This window comes from Amblyraja radiata, chromosome 17 (genome assembly GCF_010909765.2).
Source record: "Amblyraja radiata isolate CabotCenter1 chromosome 17, sAmbRad1.1.pri, whole genome shotgun sequence".
Classification (NCBI taxonomy): Eukaryota; Metazoa; Chordata; class Chondrichthyes; order Rajiformes; family Rajidae; genus Amblyraja; species Amblyraja radiata.
In genome coordinates, this window is record NC_045972.1 from 7305615 (window position 1) to 7321400 (window position 15786).

The 15786-nt window shown below is 39.8% G+C and overlaps 1 protein-coding gene across 1 annotated transcript in view; it reads right to left on the reverse strand.

Moving 5' to 3' along the window:
• spg7 (SPG7 matrix AAA peptidase subunit, paraplegin) overlaps positions 1-15786 on the reverse strand; it is a 49249-nt gene that overhangs the window by 4279 nt on the left and 29184 nt on the right. Inside the window, exons 8-16 of the mRNA XM_033035668.1 lie at positions 15243-15405; positions 12684-12857; positions 11965-12089; positions 10947-11049; positions 9674-9784; positions 4491-4606; positions 3465-3621; positions 1762-1925; positions 304-381 (exon numbers count right to left, since the gene is read on the reverse strand). Of these exons, the coding sequence (XP_032891559.1) occupies positions 304-381; positions 1762-1925; positions 3465-3621; positions 4491-4606; positions 9674-9784; positions 10947-11049; positions 11965-12089; positions 12684-12857; positions 15243-15405 (1191 nt within the window). The remainder of the gene's footprint in view (positions 1-303; positions 382-1761; positions 1926-3464; positions 3622-4490; positions 4607-9673; positions 9785-10946; positions 11050-11964; positions 12090-12683; positions 12858-15242; positions 15406-15786) is intronic.

Sequence of the window (15786 nt, forward strand, 5' to 3'; positions counted from 1 at the left end):
TGTTGCAGGAAACCAGAGAACCCTCACAGTCACAGGGAGAATGTGCAAACTCCACACAGACAGAGATAAGGACTGAACCTGGCTCTTTGGTGCTGCAAAACAGCAGCACTACTAGTTACGCAACTGGATCTGTACCCTGGATGTCAATTATCACCATTACTCAAGATAAACTACAGCATTTAAAGGAATCCTATCAGGTATTGTGACTGAATATTTTGTCTTTAGTAGTACCTTACTAAAGACAAAATATTCATTCAATTCTCTTTATTTTTCGGTTCAATTGCACAATAAGCAGTAACTTACTTTATTAAGTTTGTCCCTGTTATCCATGATCAGTTTCTCTGTGTGTCTGTATGCACGAGCCACCAACAAATTGACTTCCTATAGAATTAAGAAAAAAATAAATCATGGAGCATAATTGAAGTTATGACAAAGGTGTAAACTAACAATTATGAAACACCTACTCAACTTTTTTTGTTTTGTTTGTTTGTAATAATAGCACTATGATGGAAAACTAAGTTCATAGTACTTGCAAAAGATTCAACCAAATAGTCAACCTAAAGGATAATAAAGTGAAAAATTTCCATAATCCGGTCCATAATACAGCATTAGTAAAAATACACGTTACATCTCTAGATCTACAAATATAGAAACATATCTGCTACCATACCAGACTAAGAACACTCATGAGAGAAGCAGGTGTGGACTCCTTGTGCATACTCCGCTAATCAACACAAATTATGGCTGATCTTTCATATCAACGCTCTCATTTCTAATGCCCTTTCCCTGGATTTCCTAGAGCTAGATCTAATAATCTATATATTGAATATATTCAGCAACTGAAGTTCCACAACCCTCAAGTCCCCGAGTAGCTGATCCCTTGCTTTGTGATCTAGATTTCATAATCAGAGGAAACATTGACTCCATATCTACCCTGTCTTGCCCCTTAATAATTCTGTACATTTCTATGACATCACCTCATTTTTTAAACTCTTTGGAGACCTCTCACGACCATACAGGCGACCCCTGGCGACATGTCGCAGGTGACCTCTCACGACCATAGGAGACCTCTCACGACCATACAGCCTGTATGGTCGTGAGAGGTCTCCAAAGAGTCGTAGCGTCTTTCTGGTTGCCGCTGAATTTTCAACATGTTGAAAATTTTGGAGACCTATCACGAGTGCTGGCAGTCGCCTGTAAAGGTCGCGTAAGTGGGACAGGCCCTTTATTCTTTTGATGAAGTGCTATTTGTGCTATTATTTCACCTACCTTCTTACAATTACACCATTTCATCCAGGTCAAGCACCTAAAACTTTGTCTTTGTATCATTTTTCTCCATTAGGACGCTTGTGTTTATTTGCACAGTCGCTTCTTGACAGATTCTGGTTATTTTGCCAACCTGCATTACTATTACTGTCTTTTAACTTTAAAAAATAAATTCTCTCAATAGAACTGATAGTCCCATTAGTTAACTTAAAGCCATATCTACTGCAGCCATAGTTATCTAATTCACGAGGACATTTGTCCCAGTCCAATTCAAGTGAAGCCTGGTCACAAAAACTTACAACACAAAGGTCAAGTGGCTTTCAAAAGTGAAACTGTATGAAAAAGAATACATATCCATTATTCAGATTTATTCTTAGTTAACTTTAATACCTCATTCCTGATTTCCTCAATTTCACTTCTCATTACAACCAAACATCCTCTATACAAGATGGCAAAAAAGGAAACTTTGGGAGTGCTCAATTATTTTATACTTACATGATCCATGTGCGCCTGAAGTCCTTGGCTGAAAGGCCGTCGACCCATTACGCCCTTCTCCTCTGTATCGGGGAATGAAACATGACCAATTGCTTCAACCATTCCATAGCATTTTACCATGGAATAAGCCACTTTCGTAACCTTTTGTAAATCATCCTGAGCACCTGCAGAATAAACATTATTGCATTTGTTCAGTAGGTCACTGTCTGTATTCTTTTTCTGGCTTCTAAGCATATCAGATTAATTTTATGGACATAAAATATAATCAAAATATGGGGGGGGGTAGAATAACTTGCAGCATGAAAGCAGTTATACTTTAGTTCAGTATGTGAAGTTAACTGGGGTTAGCTTCCCAGATACTAAAGTAAACAAGCAATATTGTAGCCTATTCGCACACCCATTCAGCTTGCACCTGTTGTCTCTAAATGTTATAATAACTTTATAATAACTTTATTTATAAAGCACTTTAAACAACTGCAGTTGCCACAAAGTGCTGTACATGAGAACTCATGAACAAAAAGCTATTACAAACAATTAAAAACCATTAAAAACCGTAAAACGAAGGACTATAAAAAACACACTAAAAATTAAAAGACATTAAAAGCACTAAAAACAGGAGCAATGCCTCAGCCAGTGTCGAAAGCCAAAGAATAAAAATGTGTTTTTAGGGAGGATTTGAAGATGGACAGTGAGGGGGCCTGTCTGATGTGCAGCGGCAAGGTGTTCCAGAGTGCCGGAGCAGCAACAGAAAAGGCTCTATCCCCTCTGAGCTTCCGCTTAGACCTCGGTACCTCAAGGAGCAGCTGATCAGCTGACCGGAGGCACCGGGCAGGAGCATATAGGTGGAGCAGCTCAGAGACTAAAGTAGCTTATAGAGTTTTAAAAGGGGCAGTATAGTGGCACATGGCTATTGCTGCTGCCTCTCAGCTTCAGGGGTCTGGGCTCAGTTTTGACTGTATCTGCAATGTATGGTCTGCACATTCTCCCTGAGACTGCACGAGATGCCCACGGCCTCTCTGTCCTGGGTCTCCTCCATGGCCAGAGCGAGCAACACCGGAAATTGGAGGAACAGCACCTCATATTCCGCTTGGGGAATCTGCATCCTGCGGGCATGAACATTGAATTCTCTCAATTTTGTTAGCCCTTGCTGTCTCCTCCCCTTCCTCAGCCCTCGGGCTGTCTCCTCCCATCCCTCAGCCCTCGGGCTCCTCCTCCTCCTTTTTCCTTTCCCCCCCCCCCCCCCCCCATGTATAAACACAGCTGTAATTTCTACCTGGTGAAACTAAGATGTATAAAAATGGCCTTTATTAAAATCTGACAATGTGCACTTTAACCATATGTGATTTTTTTTTTTCTAGTACAAATCTCAAATTGTGGAGTACAGAGGCAAATAAATATATGACAGGTCTTTGTCCCAAACATTATGGAGGGTGCTGTAAGACAAGAGGAAACATTGTCCTGATTTATGCCCTTCCACACGCCAGTTTCAGTGCCTTAAGTACCAAGGTGGTGGTCTCCAATACTCTCAGCCAGAGGGGATGAAAAATTACCGAAGACACAAAGAGATAGCCAATAAAAGTAATTGGCCAGAGAACTTGGATAACCAGAATGGTGAATATGCAGAACGTTAGTCTGTCAGAACACAGTACAGATGGGAAAGAACCATGAAAATATGAACAAATCTGGGATTATTCAAATTATACCTGTTGTGACTTTATTGAAGGTAATAGCTTCTGCAACACGTCCTCCTAAAGCCATACACATGCGTTCAAATAGCTGCTCTTTGGTAAAAAGGAACTGCTCTTGTGGCAGGATCTGTGTAAATCCAAGTGCAGCATTTGTTCTTGGTGTTATAGAAACCTACAGAAAAACATTCTCAGATCAGGATTTACTTCCACTGCACCTTTGTCATTTAAAACATTAATTGAATTGTTCAAAACAAGTTTAAAAAATCTATACTTCATCATGTTTTATAAAGTTAAACATAATAAAGGAGGTTCATATTTATTTTCCCACGGGCTAATTGGTCTGTTATATGTCAAGGATCAGCTCCACTTTATTAGCCCCAACTGGGATGGAGGAGATGGGGGGGAGGGGGGTTAACAGATAACATTACTTCTGCTCTCAAGTTCTATGCTATGGTTTCTACTCATTGCCATTGGGCGTAAAAAGGAATGGACTTGACTAAATGGCCTACCACAAGTAGATAGTTTGCTTCCTTGAGCCGAATATGTTAACAATTTTTAATTTAAACCTCAGCACTTTCTTCACCATTGTAATATCTAGTGTTGTTATCTCCACCAGCCTGCCTGTATTTGCACATTAACACTTCACTAAATACTAATCTTTTCATCCTACTTTTCACTCTTGCTTTGAAATAGTAATTTTCTTCATCCATCCCATTGTTAATTGATATCAACAAATTAAATGGTAAAGATTCAACTTCACTAGGACACGATGCCAACCTCATATACATAAAACCACTACGCATTCGTGCCAGTTAAATACTTTTTAGTAATCGGCTTACAAGCAAGTACAATGTGACAGTGTCATTATTCCCAGGAGACAGACCAGTTTACTACAAGATAGTAATTCAACTAAGCCATTCAGGAAGACGCTTATGGTGTTTGTGATATTCATTAGCTATTTCAAATAGCAACATTATTTATACGTCTATAAAAACCTGTATTAATGTGAATCATATTTATGTTTTAAAAAAATGGCAAAACCTTCAAAACAGCGTCTGTATGCTCAAGAAGCCAGCCCACAAGGACATGTCCAGACTCATGGAAAGCTACTATTCTCCTTTCTTCTTTGGAGAGTATTTTGCTCTTCTTGGCAGTGCCTCAGACAAAAATGAAATAAAAATGTGAACAAAAGGAAGCAAAGGTTCCCAAACAATCAAGTACTGTTACGAACTGGATCAATACTTGACATTCACTAATCACTGGACAATGATTTTGGTACATTAGAATAGGAGCTATTGTACATTTCTCAGAAAATGGTAAATCGAGGTATATTAATGTTGTATTATAAAAAATATTACACCAGAAGTAGCCAATTCTACATTAGGTCACTTTGTAAAAGTGCTATGTTATAATAATAATAATAATAATGGATGGGATTTATATAGCGCCTTTCTAATACTCAAGGCGCTTTACATCGCATTATTCATTCACTCCTCAGTCACACTCGGTGGTGGTAAGCTACCTCTGTAGCCACAGCTGCCCTGGGGCAGACTGACGGAAGCGTGGCTGCCAATCTGCACCTACGGCCCCTCCGACCACCACCAATCACTCACACACATTCACACACAGGCAAAGGTGGGTGAAGTGTCTTGCCCAAGGACACAACGACAGTATGCACTCCAAGCGGGATTCGAACCGGCTACCTGACGGTTGCCAGCCGAACACTTAGCCCATTGTGCCATCTGTCGTCCGCATAGCATTGCAAATTTATCTTTTGGCCAGTTGTACTGTATCTTTCGACAAAAGATGCGCGATCATGAGATTACATTGATTATAGAGTCTGAAGAAGTGTCTCGACACGAAACGTCGCCTATTTCCTTCGCTACATAGATGCTGCCTCACCTGCTGAGTTTCTCCAGCATTTTTGCCTACAATGAGATTACATTGAAGGTACACAAAAATGCTGGAGAAACTCAGCGGGTGCAACAGCATCTATGGAGCGAAGGAAATAGGTAACGTTTCGGGCCGAAACCTTTCTTCAGACTGATAGGGGGCGGTGGGGAGAAGGAAGGAAAAAGGAGGAGGAGGAGCCCGAGGGCTGGAGGATGGGAGGAGACAGCTCGAGGGCTAAGGAAGGGGAGGAGACAGCAAGGGCTAACAAAATTGGGAGAATTCAATGTTCATGCCCTCCGGATGCAGCCTCCCCAAGCGGAATATGAGGTGCTGTTCCTCCAATTTCCGATGTTGCTCACTCTGGCAATGGAGGAGACCCAGGACAGAGAGGTCGGATTGGGAATGGGAGGGGGAGTTGAAGTGCTGAGCCACCGGGAGGTCAGGTAGGTTCTTGCGGTCCGAGCGGAGGTGATCGGCGAAACGATCGCCCAACCTCCACTTAGCCTCACCGATGTAGATCAGCTGACATCTAGAGCAGCGGATGCAGTAGATGAGGTTGGAGGAGATACAGGTGAACCTCTGTCGCACCTGGAACGACTGCTTGGGTCCTTGAATGGAGTCGAGGAGGGAGGTAAAGGGACAGGTGTTGCATTTCTTGCGGTTGCAACGGAAAGTGCCCGGGGAGGGGGTGGTACGGGAGGGAAGGGAAGAATTGACAAAGGAGTTGCGGAGGGAGCGGTCTTTGCGGAAGGCAGACATAGGGGGAGATGGGAAGATGTGGCGAGTGGTGGGGTCACGTTGGAGGTGGCGAAAATGACGTAGGATTATTTGTTGTATTTGCCGGCTGGTGGGGTGAAAGGAGAGGACTAGGGGGACTCTGCCCTTGTTGCGAGTGCGGGGATGGGGAGAGAGAGCAGTGTTGCAGGGTATGGAAGAGACCCTGGTGCGAGCCTCATCTATGGTGGAGAAGGGGAATCCCCGTTCCCTGAAGAATGAGGACATTTCAGATGCCCTGGTGTGGATGTTTCTGGAAGGTCTAAGGTGCGCCTTTGAATGAAGAGGATAATCAGTGAGCTACCTCTTTAATATTCGTCAGTGCCACTTAATTATCTTTCAATAGTTGACATAGTTTAGCTTTGAAAAAGCTGCAATTGTAAGGCATAGGTTTAAGGAAAGGGGAAAAAGATTTATTAGGAACTTGAGGGGCAATTTTTTCAGAGGGCGGTGTGTCTATGGAACGAGCTGCTCGGGGAAGTAGTTGAGGCAGGTACAATAATACTAGTAGTTATTTGATCATAAATGTTGTTATAATTGTTACATAATACTAACTGAATTAGAAGGGTTCCGACAGGATCATTAAATTTAAATAAATGATTTGAATCTCAGTTTAGGTTTTGATCCTGACGTGACAAATACTACGAATGTTTCAATTTTAGAAAGATTAAGCATTTCATTCAGCTTTAAAGATGTCAACTGCATGGAGGTAACACAAATCACCACCACAAATCCATGGAGGCACAAGAAACTGCAGATGTTGGTTTACAAACAAAATAACTCAGCAGGTCAGCATCTCTGGAGAACATCGATAGGCGACATTTCAGGTTAGGACACTTCTTTAGACTGCTTGCAGTAGGGGGGAGAAAACTGAAACAGAGTTGATGGCGGGATAAAGCCTTCTAGGTGAATACAGGTGAGGGGGGGGGGAATGATTGGCAGATGGTTGGACAAACAGCAGAGATGAAAATATATAAAGTGTCAGACAAGGATATAAGATGCATGACTTGTGAAGCCAGAGGAAAGAATAGGTGGAAGGGGACAGGAAGAAGGGGAAGGGGGAAAGGAAGAAATGGATATTCATCCAGGAGGGGCACAGGGAAGAGAGATGGAATAAAGTGGGAACCGGGGGGGGGGGGGGGAAGGAAAAAGTGGGGTGTTTGCAGATTAGTTATGTAAAATTGGAACATTCAAATATATATATATAACCGTTGGGGTGTAGTCCACCGAAGCTTAATACGAGATGCTTTTCCTCTAGTTTGCATATGGCCTCAAATAGGGACAGCCCAGGACAGGGAGGTTAGTATTGGAATGGGAAGGGGAGTTAAAATGGTTAGCAACCAGGAGATCCAAAAGGCCTTGGCGAACTGAGTAGTGTTTGGAAAAATGGTCGCCTAGTCTATGTTTGGTCTCACCCATGTAAAGAAGACTGCATTGGGAGCACTGAAGGCAGTAGATGAGGTTAAAAGAGGTATACGTGAACCTCTGTCTAACTGGAAGGACTAGAGGACGTCTAGGACTGGTATTACATCTCCTGTGACTGAAGCAAGGAGTCGTGGAGGGAACAGCCTCTGTGGAAAGTGAAAAGGGGTCGGGATGGGAAGATGTGGAAGGTCGTGGGATCGAGTGGAAGGTGGCAGAATTACGTGGCTGGAATATAAATGGCTGTGATATCCAGCAGGTCTTCAGTATGACAGATGGATGATGTCTCATTCCAAGGACTTTGTTGTAATCAGCTCTCAATCATAGTGAATGCCGGGTATATGCTAATGAGTGATATTCATGCCACCAAAAAGCCAGGCGATCCACTTCGACCCCATTGAGGACATTGGACTTTGTATATGGAACTGATATGCTACAATGCTGAAACTATATTCTGCACTCTATATCCTACCCTTTGCTCTATCTATTGTACTTGATTTTGACTCGATTGGATGTATGGATTGTATGTATGATACATCTGATCAGTTTGGATAGCATGCAAGACAAAGCTTTTCACTGTACCTTGGTATACATGACAATAATAAATCTAAACCTACATGGATGAGTGCAACTCTACCAATTCTCAAGAAGCTTAACACCATCCAGGACAAAGAGGCCCAATTGATTGGCACCACAGGATATTAATTTCTTCCACCACTGGTACATTGTAGTACATTGTATATAGAAAAGGACATCAGTTGGTCAGCCGGGCTTCTCCAACTCCCAACCCGCCAACCTCTACACCAAACAGGACAAGGGCAGCAGGGATATGGCAGCATCACTAGACTGCAGGTTCTGGTGCAAGTTGAGCATTCACCCAATTTGGTAATATACCCCTGGTCCATCATAATTACTGGGTTTAACTTCTGAAAACTCTTCCCAACAACACTCTGGGAGTATCTTCACCAGAAGGATTGCCTTGGTTCAAGTAGGTGGCTCACTATCATCTCCAAGGGGGAATTGGGGGAGGGAATAAAACTGGTCACCACCGACACTAAATCCCTGAAAATGACTAAATCCAAAAAAAGGGAAATTTGAGAGTAACTCTTCGAGTACTCATGTGGAAATTCAGAAAGTGTTATCTAAAAATTCCCTCGTCCTTTCCTACGTGCTTGTTGCCTTTGTTGTTGTACCCAGCAGAAATCAGCGAGAAGCAAATTTCACAGAAACAATGCAGCATATTAAGAGTCCCGATCAGCCTATACAAGTGCAATACAACTAGCCCTGTAATTCTTACAGCACTTCATAACTCCACTATGGAGAAGATAAGAACATTGTACCACTCACACTTAAAACAACAAGGTCTTGTTGAATGAAGTGAATCTGGAGATTTAGTGTTTTTCAGCATTTTCAGTGTGACAGAGTTTTTGTTTTACGATGTACTACCGTTTAACAACTTCCTTGATAATATAGAGAAGTTAATTCTTGTCAAGGGAATTTAAAATTCTATTGTTTTGTCAGATTAAAATCAACTTTTTGTTGTATACTTATGGTTGATTATAAGATTTAAGCTTAACATTGTCTATTGGTCACGATCCTTTTTTAATCCTCTCTAAATGTTTAAATAATTATATTCAAAAAAAGTTCCTAATTTGTTGTGCAAAGAAATTTTCAATGTCAATATCCAGTGAACACGCAAGATTACATCATCTGCTGGATAACATATTTGACAAAGTTGACAAAATGAAGTTAACATAGGGAAAGGATAAAACCACACCAGGGATTGTTGGATCTCTGAATGGAGCTTTCTTCAAGATTACCGCTAGCAACATCATTTTATTATGCATTGGAAAATCTATGCATTTTAATCCATTGTACTCAAAGTATAATTAACTATATTATTCCTGTATTATTGAGAGGTAACTATCAGCCTCAGAGTGGACTAATTGCATAAGGATTCACAATCAATCAACCCGTAACACCCTATTCATCCTCATATATCCCATGCTGTACTCATTGCACACAGAATGAAAATCACTACCAGGCACTTTTTGATATTATGCTTCCCCAAATTGCAAAACATTCTGTTCACCACAAGGAAACGTTATCGATATATTCTCAGTGAATGGACATACCTGCTATGACCTTCTCTACTGCATATTCAAAATTGAAGGTGTCAACAGATTTCTCTCCTTCCCTGGCTGCATGTAATGCTGCTTCATTGCAAATGTTAGCTATGTCAGCACCTAAAATAAAGTCAGAGAAGTACACAATTAAACCCAGACTCAAGTGTAACAATTATTGTGTTGCACATTTCTAATGCAATTTTAGATACGACACATACAACATACACTATATACAGACAAACAGAATGATAAAGATTACAACACTGAAGGCAGCAGAGATGTCCTTTGAATCTGTGCCAGTTCCACACTGCAGCCAGCTGGTCTCATTCCTCCATACTGGAAGAGATTGGCATGTTATTTTTGTCTCTTTCTATCCTCTCCCTGCAAACAATCCCTTTTCTCACAAATTCTGTTGCCAATCACCTATATTCCAAGTTCTCTGCTTTTTCTGTCAATAGGAAGTATCTTACATCTATTGTGTCCAGACCACCCAAATTTAAGTAATGTGATCAGATCACTTTGTAATCTCCTCTGTTCCAAGGAGAACGCATGAACAGAAATTTGCTCCTGTATTCAACGAGATTATGAATGTTTTGTATCTCATACACCATTTTACTTTCATTGTTCTCACATCTTGAAGAGTTTTTTTTTACCATCCTGGAACTTATGGAATAAGTCTCCACAGCTCTTTGGGATAGAGAAGTTGAAAGATTCACCATACTCATTAGAAATTCTTCCTCATCTCCATCCTAAACAGCCTACTTATCTTGATAACGTGACTCCGAGCTGTGGACTTTTCAGCCAGGGAACAATTCTTTCTGCACCTATACTGTCAACAGAGTACAAATCAAACTTGTCCAGTGTATCCATGTAACTGAAGTGCCTTGTTCCTGGAATCACGTAAAGAAATATTTTCTGCACCCACTTCCAGGCCATAATATTTTTACTGGACAGACCACTTCAGATGATGTTTAAGTAGTTTTATGGTCATTCCTCACAGCTTCCTTGCCCTTGTACTCTCTTCCTCCATTTATAAAGCCCTGGAATCACATTTGGTTTTTTTATCTGCCACTAGTAACTATTTACTCACACATACTCACAAATTCCTATCGTCTTGCAATTCTCTAAGAATCCTGCCTTCGAATTTATATTGCCTCATTTCATTCTTCCCAACTGAATTGTAACACTTTCCATCTTTCCGCAATAAATATCATCTGCCAGATGTCTGCTCAAACGAAACCAACATGTCAAATCTTGACAATTGTAAATGTTGAAGCCTTACCACTGAACCCTGGAGTGAGTTCAGCCAGTCGTTGCGAATAAAAGCTAGCTTGGCTTGATAACTTCAGACCTTTCAAATGCTGCTCAAAAATCTCCTTCCTCTCCTAAAAATATGAATGGAATAAACAAGTTAGAATTCCAGGTAGACACAAAAGACTGAACAACTCCCAAACCAATGATTTCTCTTGTCAATAAAGTAGAAAATGGAGAAGGCACAAAGAAACAATATCAAGTCACACAAACAGTCCTGAGCTGAAAATACAAATCGCCTTGTCTTCGTTACTGCAAGGTCGAAATTCTGGAAATTACAACCTTACCACACAGACAAAATACCTTCAATATATTAACCCTAGTGATTTAAGGAGGAAGACGACAAACCTATCCTTCATAATCAGGCAAAAACAATAAATGTTGACCTTGGCAGCAACCTGCAAATAATAAAGACAAATGCAAGTACTCCTGATGTTTATGATTTCGTCTTTTTTTTTTAAATAGGTTGAGCTGAAATGCAGTCAAAGTTCTTCAATAAATATTTTTAACCATTAGCCCACCAACCATAGCTTTAATTTTAAGAGTTTTAAATGTGAGAAACACCTCTTTATGATGTGCATCGATTTATTTTAAAACCAACACATCCTCAGCTGTGCTGCAACATATTTCCCCTCATTTCCATTCACTTGGTTTAAAGTAGAAACCAATTAAATGACAGCATTTTACAAAATTATTCCCACTTCAATCAAAATAAAAAATTATTGCTTGGGTAAATTAAATTGGAAATAACAGATTACAGACCACCTTTCTAATCAAAAGTATTGAGTGAGAAAGAGTAAATGTAGGTAAGATGGAGTAGCTTTGCACACGTATAATATTTCCCAATATTAGCTAAGGTCTGGATGAACTTATGCTTTAGTTGAATTATTAAAATGCAGCTTCAAAAGGATAGCAAAAATAGTTTAAGAGTAAGTTGGTGAGATAGTAAACTAATAATAATAATATTTTCTGCTCATATACATCTGTACCTGCAATGTAGGAAAGTCAATAAATATGTGTCTGTCCAACCGACCAGGTCGCATCAAGGCATTGTCTAAAATGTCAGCACGGTTGGTTGAAGCCAGAACTATTACATGATCTGTTGTGCCAATTCCTGTTCAAAATAAGACAGTGTGCAATGTTTCAATTAGGCCAGATGGTTCTACTACAGGAAAGTGGCAGTGTTTCAAATATTTAAATATATACTGCATTAGATGTACATAAGCCATGCGTTTAACGTTCTGTGATATACAGTGTATCAAATATTTCAATCAACAAACTTTTGGAATTCATGCTTTATATGCCATGTGTGGAAATAATCCCAGACAGCATTAGTATTTAAACAGTTAAAATCTATCAAGGTTGTCAAATCCTTCGAAGTTCTCACAAATATGTGATTGAGGCTACATTGGTTCTCTTAGTTTCGGATGTACTTTCAATAAGAATAAGCTCAATAACTCATGCTCTTCACCCTCAGAACAGAAGCACCATTATTCCAGAATCTTAAGGACTACCAAGAAGGACACAAACATAACCATACAAACCAATCACTATTTGATTTAATTTGCATTCAACACCAATTATTTATCATGCAATAGACTGCACATTTCTAACAATTCTCAGCAACAGAACATAATATTTAAAATAAAATAATGAATATATTACCACACAAGTTTGCAGCTCAATTGTACCAATTTGTAATACGAACCATCCATTTCGACCAATAGTTGATTCAATGTTTGTTCTTCTTCAGTATTAGCAAAACCAGACATGTTATTTGATCGTCTTTTGCCCACTGCATCAATTTCATCAATGTACACAATGCATGGGGCACGAGCTCGAGCTTCCTTAAACAAACTTCGTACTCTTGCTGCACCCAGACCTGCGATGAAACATTTTGAAATAATATTTTCCAGAGAGATAGTTAGAAACCTGTGTTTAAAAGGATAGTGATTCATGATATAACCATAAGTGCTTTCATTGGTGAGAAATAAGGTCCCAAATTATCATTTTTCATATAAGCAGAGCTGTCAGCACCAAAAAATATTGAGTAACCAATCACAAAATTTGAGTCTGAAGAAGGGTTTCGGCCCGAAACGTTGCCCATTTCCTTCGCTCCATAGATGCTGCTGCACCCGCTGAGTTTCTCCAGCACTTTTGTCTACCCACAAAATTGAAATCCCATATTCATAATATTATTTCTGCAGGAAAACATAGAGCATACTGGGAAACCAGCATGAGATAGTACTAATACATTTACTTTAGTTTATTATTGTCATGTGTACAGTAAAAAGCTTTTACTTTCTTTCAAAAAGACTAGACATGATTACAATCAAGCCATCCACAGTGTACAGATAAAGGGTAAAACATATAGTGCAAGAAGAAGTCCGATAAAATGTGTAGGAAGGAACTGCAGATGTTGTTTTAAAAATTGAAGATAGCTGAAAGGTTTCCAATGAGGTAGATGGTATTTGTTCATGTTCTTGCATTTATACTCAATGGGTCACTTTAGTTACGAAAACTTCAAAATTAAAGTTGTTGGCTCAAATATTAATCATCTTCCTTCTGATTGCAAGGATGTGTATTAAAATCTATATTTACCCACCGCAACGCATACTCCAGGAAGATACGGCAAAATGGGGTGGAGGGAATGTTACATTATTGCAAATGCCACTGTTTAAATGAGGCATTAATCAAAGATCACCAACTGCCTGTAGATTTTTAGATTGAATGGACATTGTTATCGCATTGCCATTGGTAGAATCTCAGTGAATTTGCAAAATAAAGGCCTCAGAAAAAAATAATTGGTGCTGAAACAATTTGAGACTTGCAAAGCATGTAAAATGCCCTATTCAAATGCAAATTATTTCTAACATCTGGTAGCACTTTTGTAAAGAAAACGTTTCTGAACATTATCTCCATTTTGTAATTATGGTCCGTTATGGTCTGACTTTTTGAAGTCTGTACAGCAAATATACTTGCTTTAAAATATTGCAATGGAACCCACCTTCAAGCCATTATTATCCCAGCCTTTTTAAACGCTAGTTACAACGCTTAAAGACTATCTGAAGATTATTGTAGCATTCCATTTATGTTTGGAATTTATTTTCAGTACTCTTTCGGCTAAACATTAGCCAACTATAATCACTGCCACACATTCTGAGAGCACTTATTCATGCAAGCAGCTGCAAGTTTTGGGAGTTCCAAGCAAATCCAAAAATCCCAATCCTAATGGTCAAACTGCACTGGTACTTTCCCAGCTGTGCTCTGGTGCTGGACTCTGCATGGAGTACAACAATGAATCAATTATGTGATTTCTCAGGATTTACAATAGGGAACATGTTCTTGGATCTTCACTAGAGTTATAGAGTGATAGTGTGGAAACAGGCCTTTCAGCCCAACTTGCCCACACTGGTCAACATGTCCCAGCTACACTAGTCCCAGCTGCCTGCGCTTGGTCCATATCCCGCCAAACCTGTCACATACCTGTCTAACCGTTTCCTAAACGTTGGGATAGTCCCAGCCTTAACTACCTTATCTGGCAGCTTGTTCCATACATGTGAAAAAGTTACCCCCCAGATTCCTATTAAATCTTTTCCCCTTCACCATGAACCTACTGTATGTCCTCTGGTCCTACTCTGGGCAAGAGACTCTCTGCATCTACCCAATCTATTCTTCTCATGATTTTATACATCTCCATAAGATCACCCCTCATCCTCCTGCGCTCCAAGGAATAAAGACGCAGCCTACTCAACCTCTCCCTATAGCTCACACCCTCTAGTCCTAGCAACATGCTCGTAAATCTTCTCTGAACCCTTTCAAGCTTGACAATATATTTCCAATAAAATGGTACCCAGAACTGAACATAATATTCTAAATGCAGTCTCACCAACTGCAACATGGCCTCCCAACTAGATTGAACCCATAACAGGAATGCAAGTCTGTTCATCAGAATGTGAATTTTATAGCTCAGAGTAATAATAAAGGATATAAAAAGGCAAGCAACACTTCTAAAAATGTGATAATTTAAAAAGTAAAAAAATCTTTACTCTTTTTATTTTTTAAATTGAATTGTTTATTTTTAAATGATTAGGAATGCCCAGCAGATTTACAGCCATTGAAAAGACAGTTTAGAAAGAAGGCAAAGCTAGTGCATGTTGAGCTGTCCATTGAACATTTTCCATTAAATTTTATGGACAAGGCATAAGCAATAAATATCTTTAATTTAATAACTCTGCATCTTTCTTTGGAACTAATTTCTCCTCACCTCCAATCACTTCCACAAACTCTGACCCAGCCATAGCTAAGAAAGGAGCCTGGGCTTCAGTTGCCACAGCTTTTGCCAGAAGTGTTTTTCCACATCCAGGTGGTCCCAGCAATAAAGCTCCCTTTGGAACCTTGGCACCCAGTTGCAAGTAACGGTCCGGGCTCTGAAACAAAGCAATATACAACTTCACTTTCTTTCCTTTCCAAGTGATACATCACCAGTTTTTTCTTCTGCTTATGCCTCCAAAAGTGCTATTCCAACAGTGAAATGTAATAAGAAACCAATGAACTGTTGGTAGAATGAACTCATATTTGAGCTGATAGAAATACTACAGGAACTTCTATATTTAAGGAATGCCCTGGTTTAATTTGTCCAATATTTGTTTTCTGTTAATCATCATGATTTGGCATGTCTACCAGGACCGTAAACCTAAGCCAACATAAAAGGAAGAACAGAAGGAGACTGCATATGCTGGAATCTGGAGCAAAAGACAAACTGTTGGAGGAACTTGGCAGTCAAGCAGCATCAGTGAAGACAAAGGGGT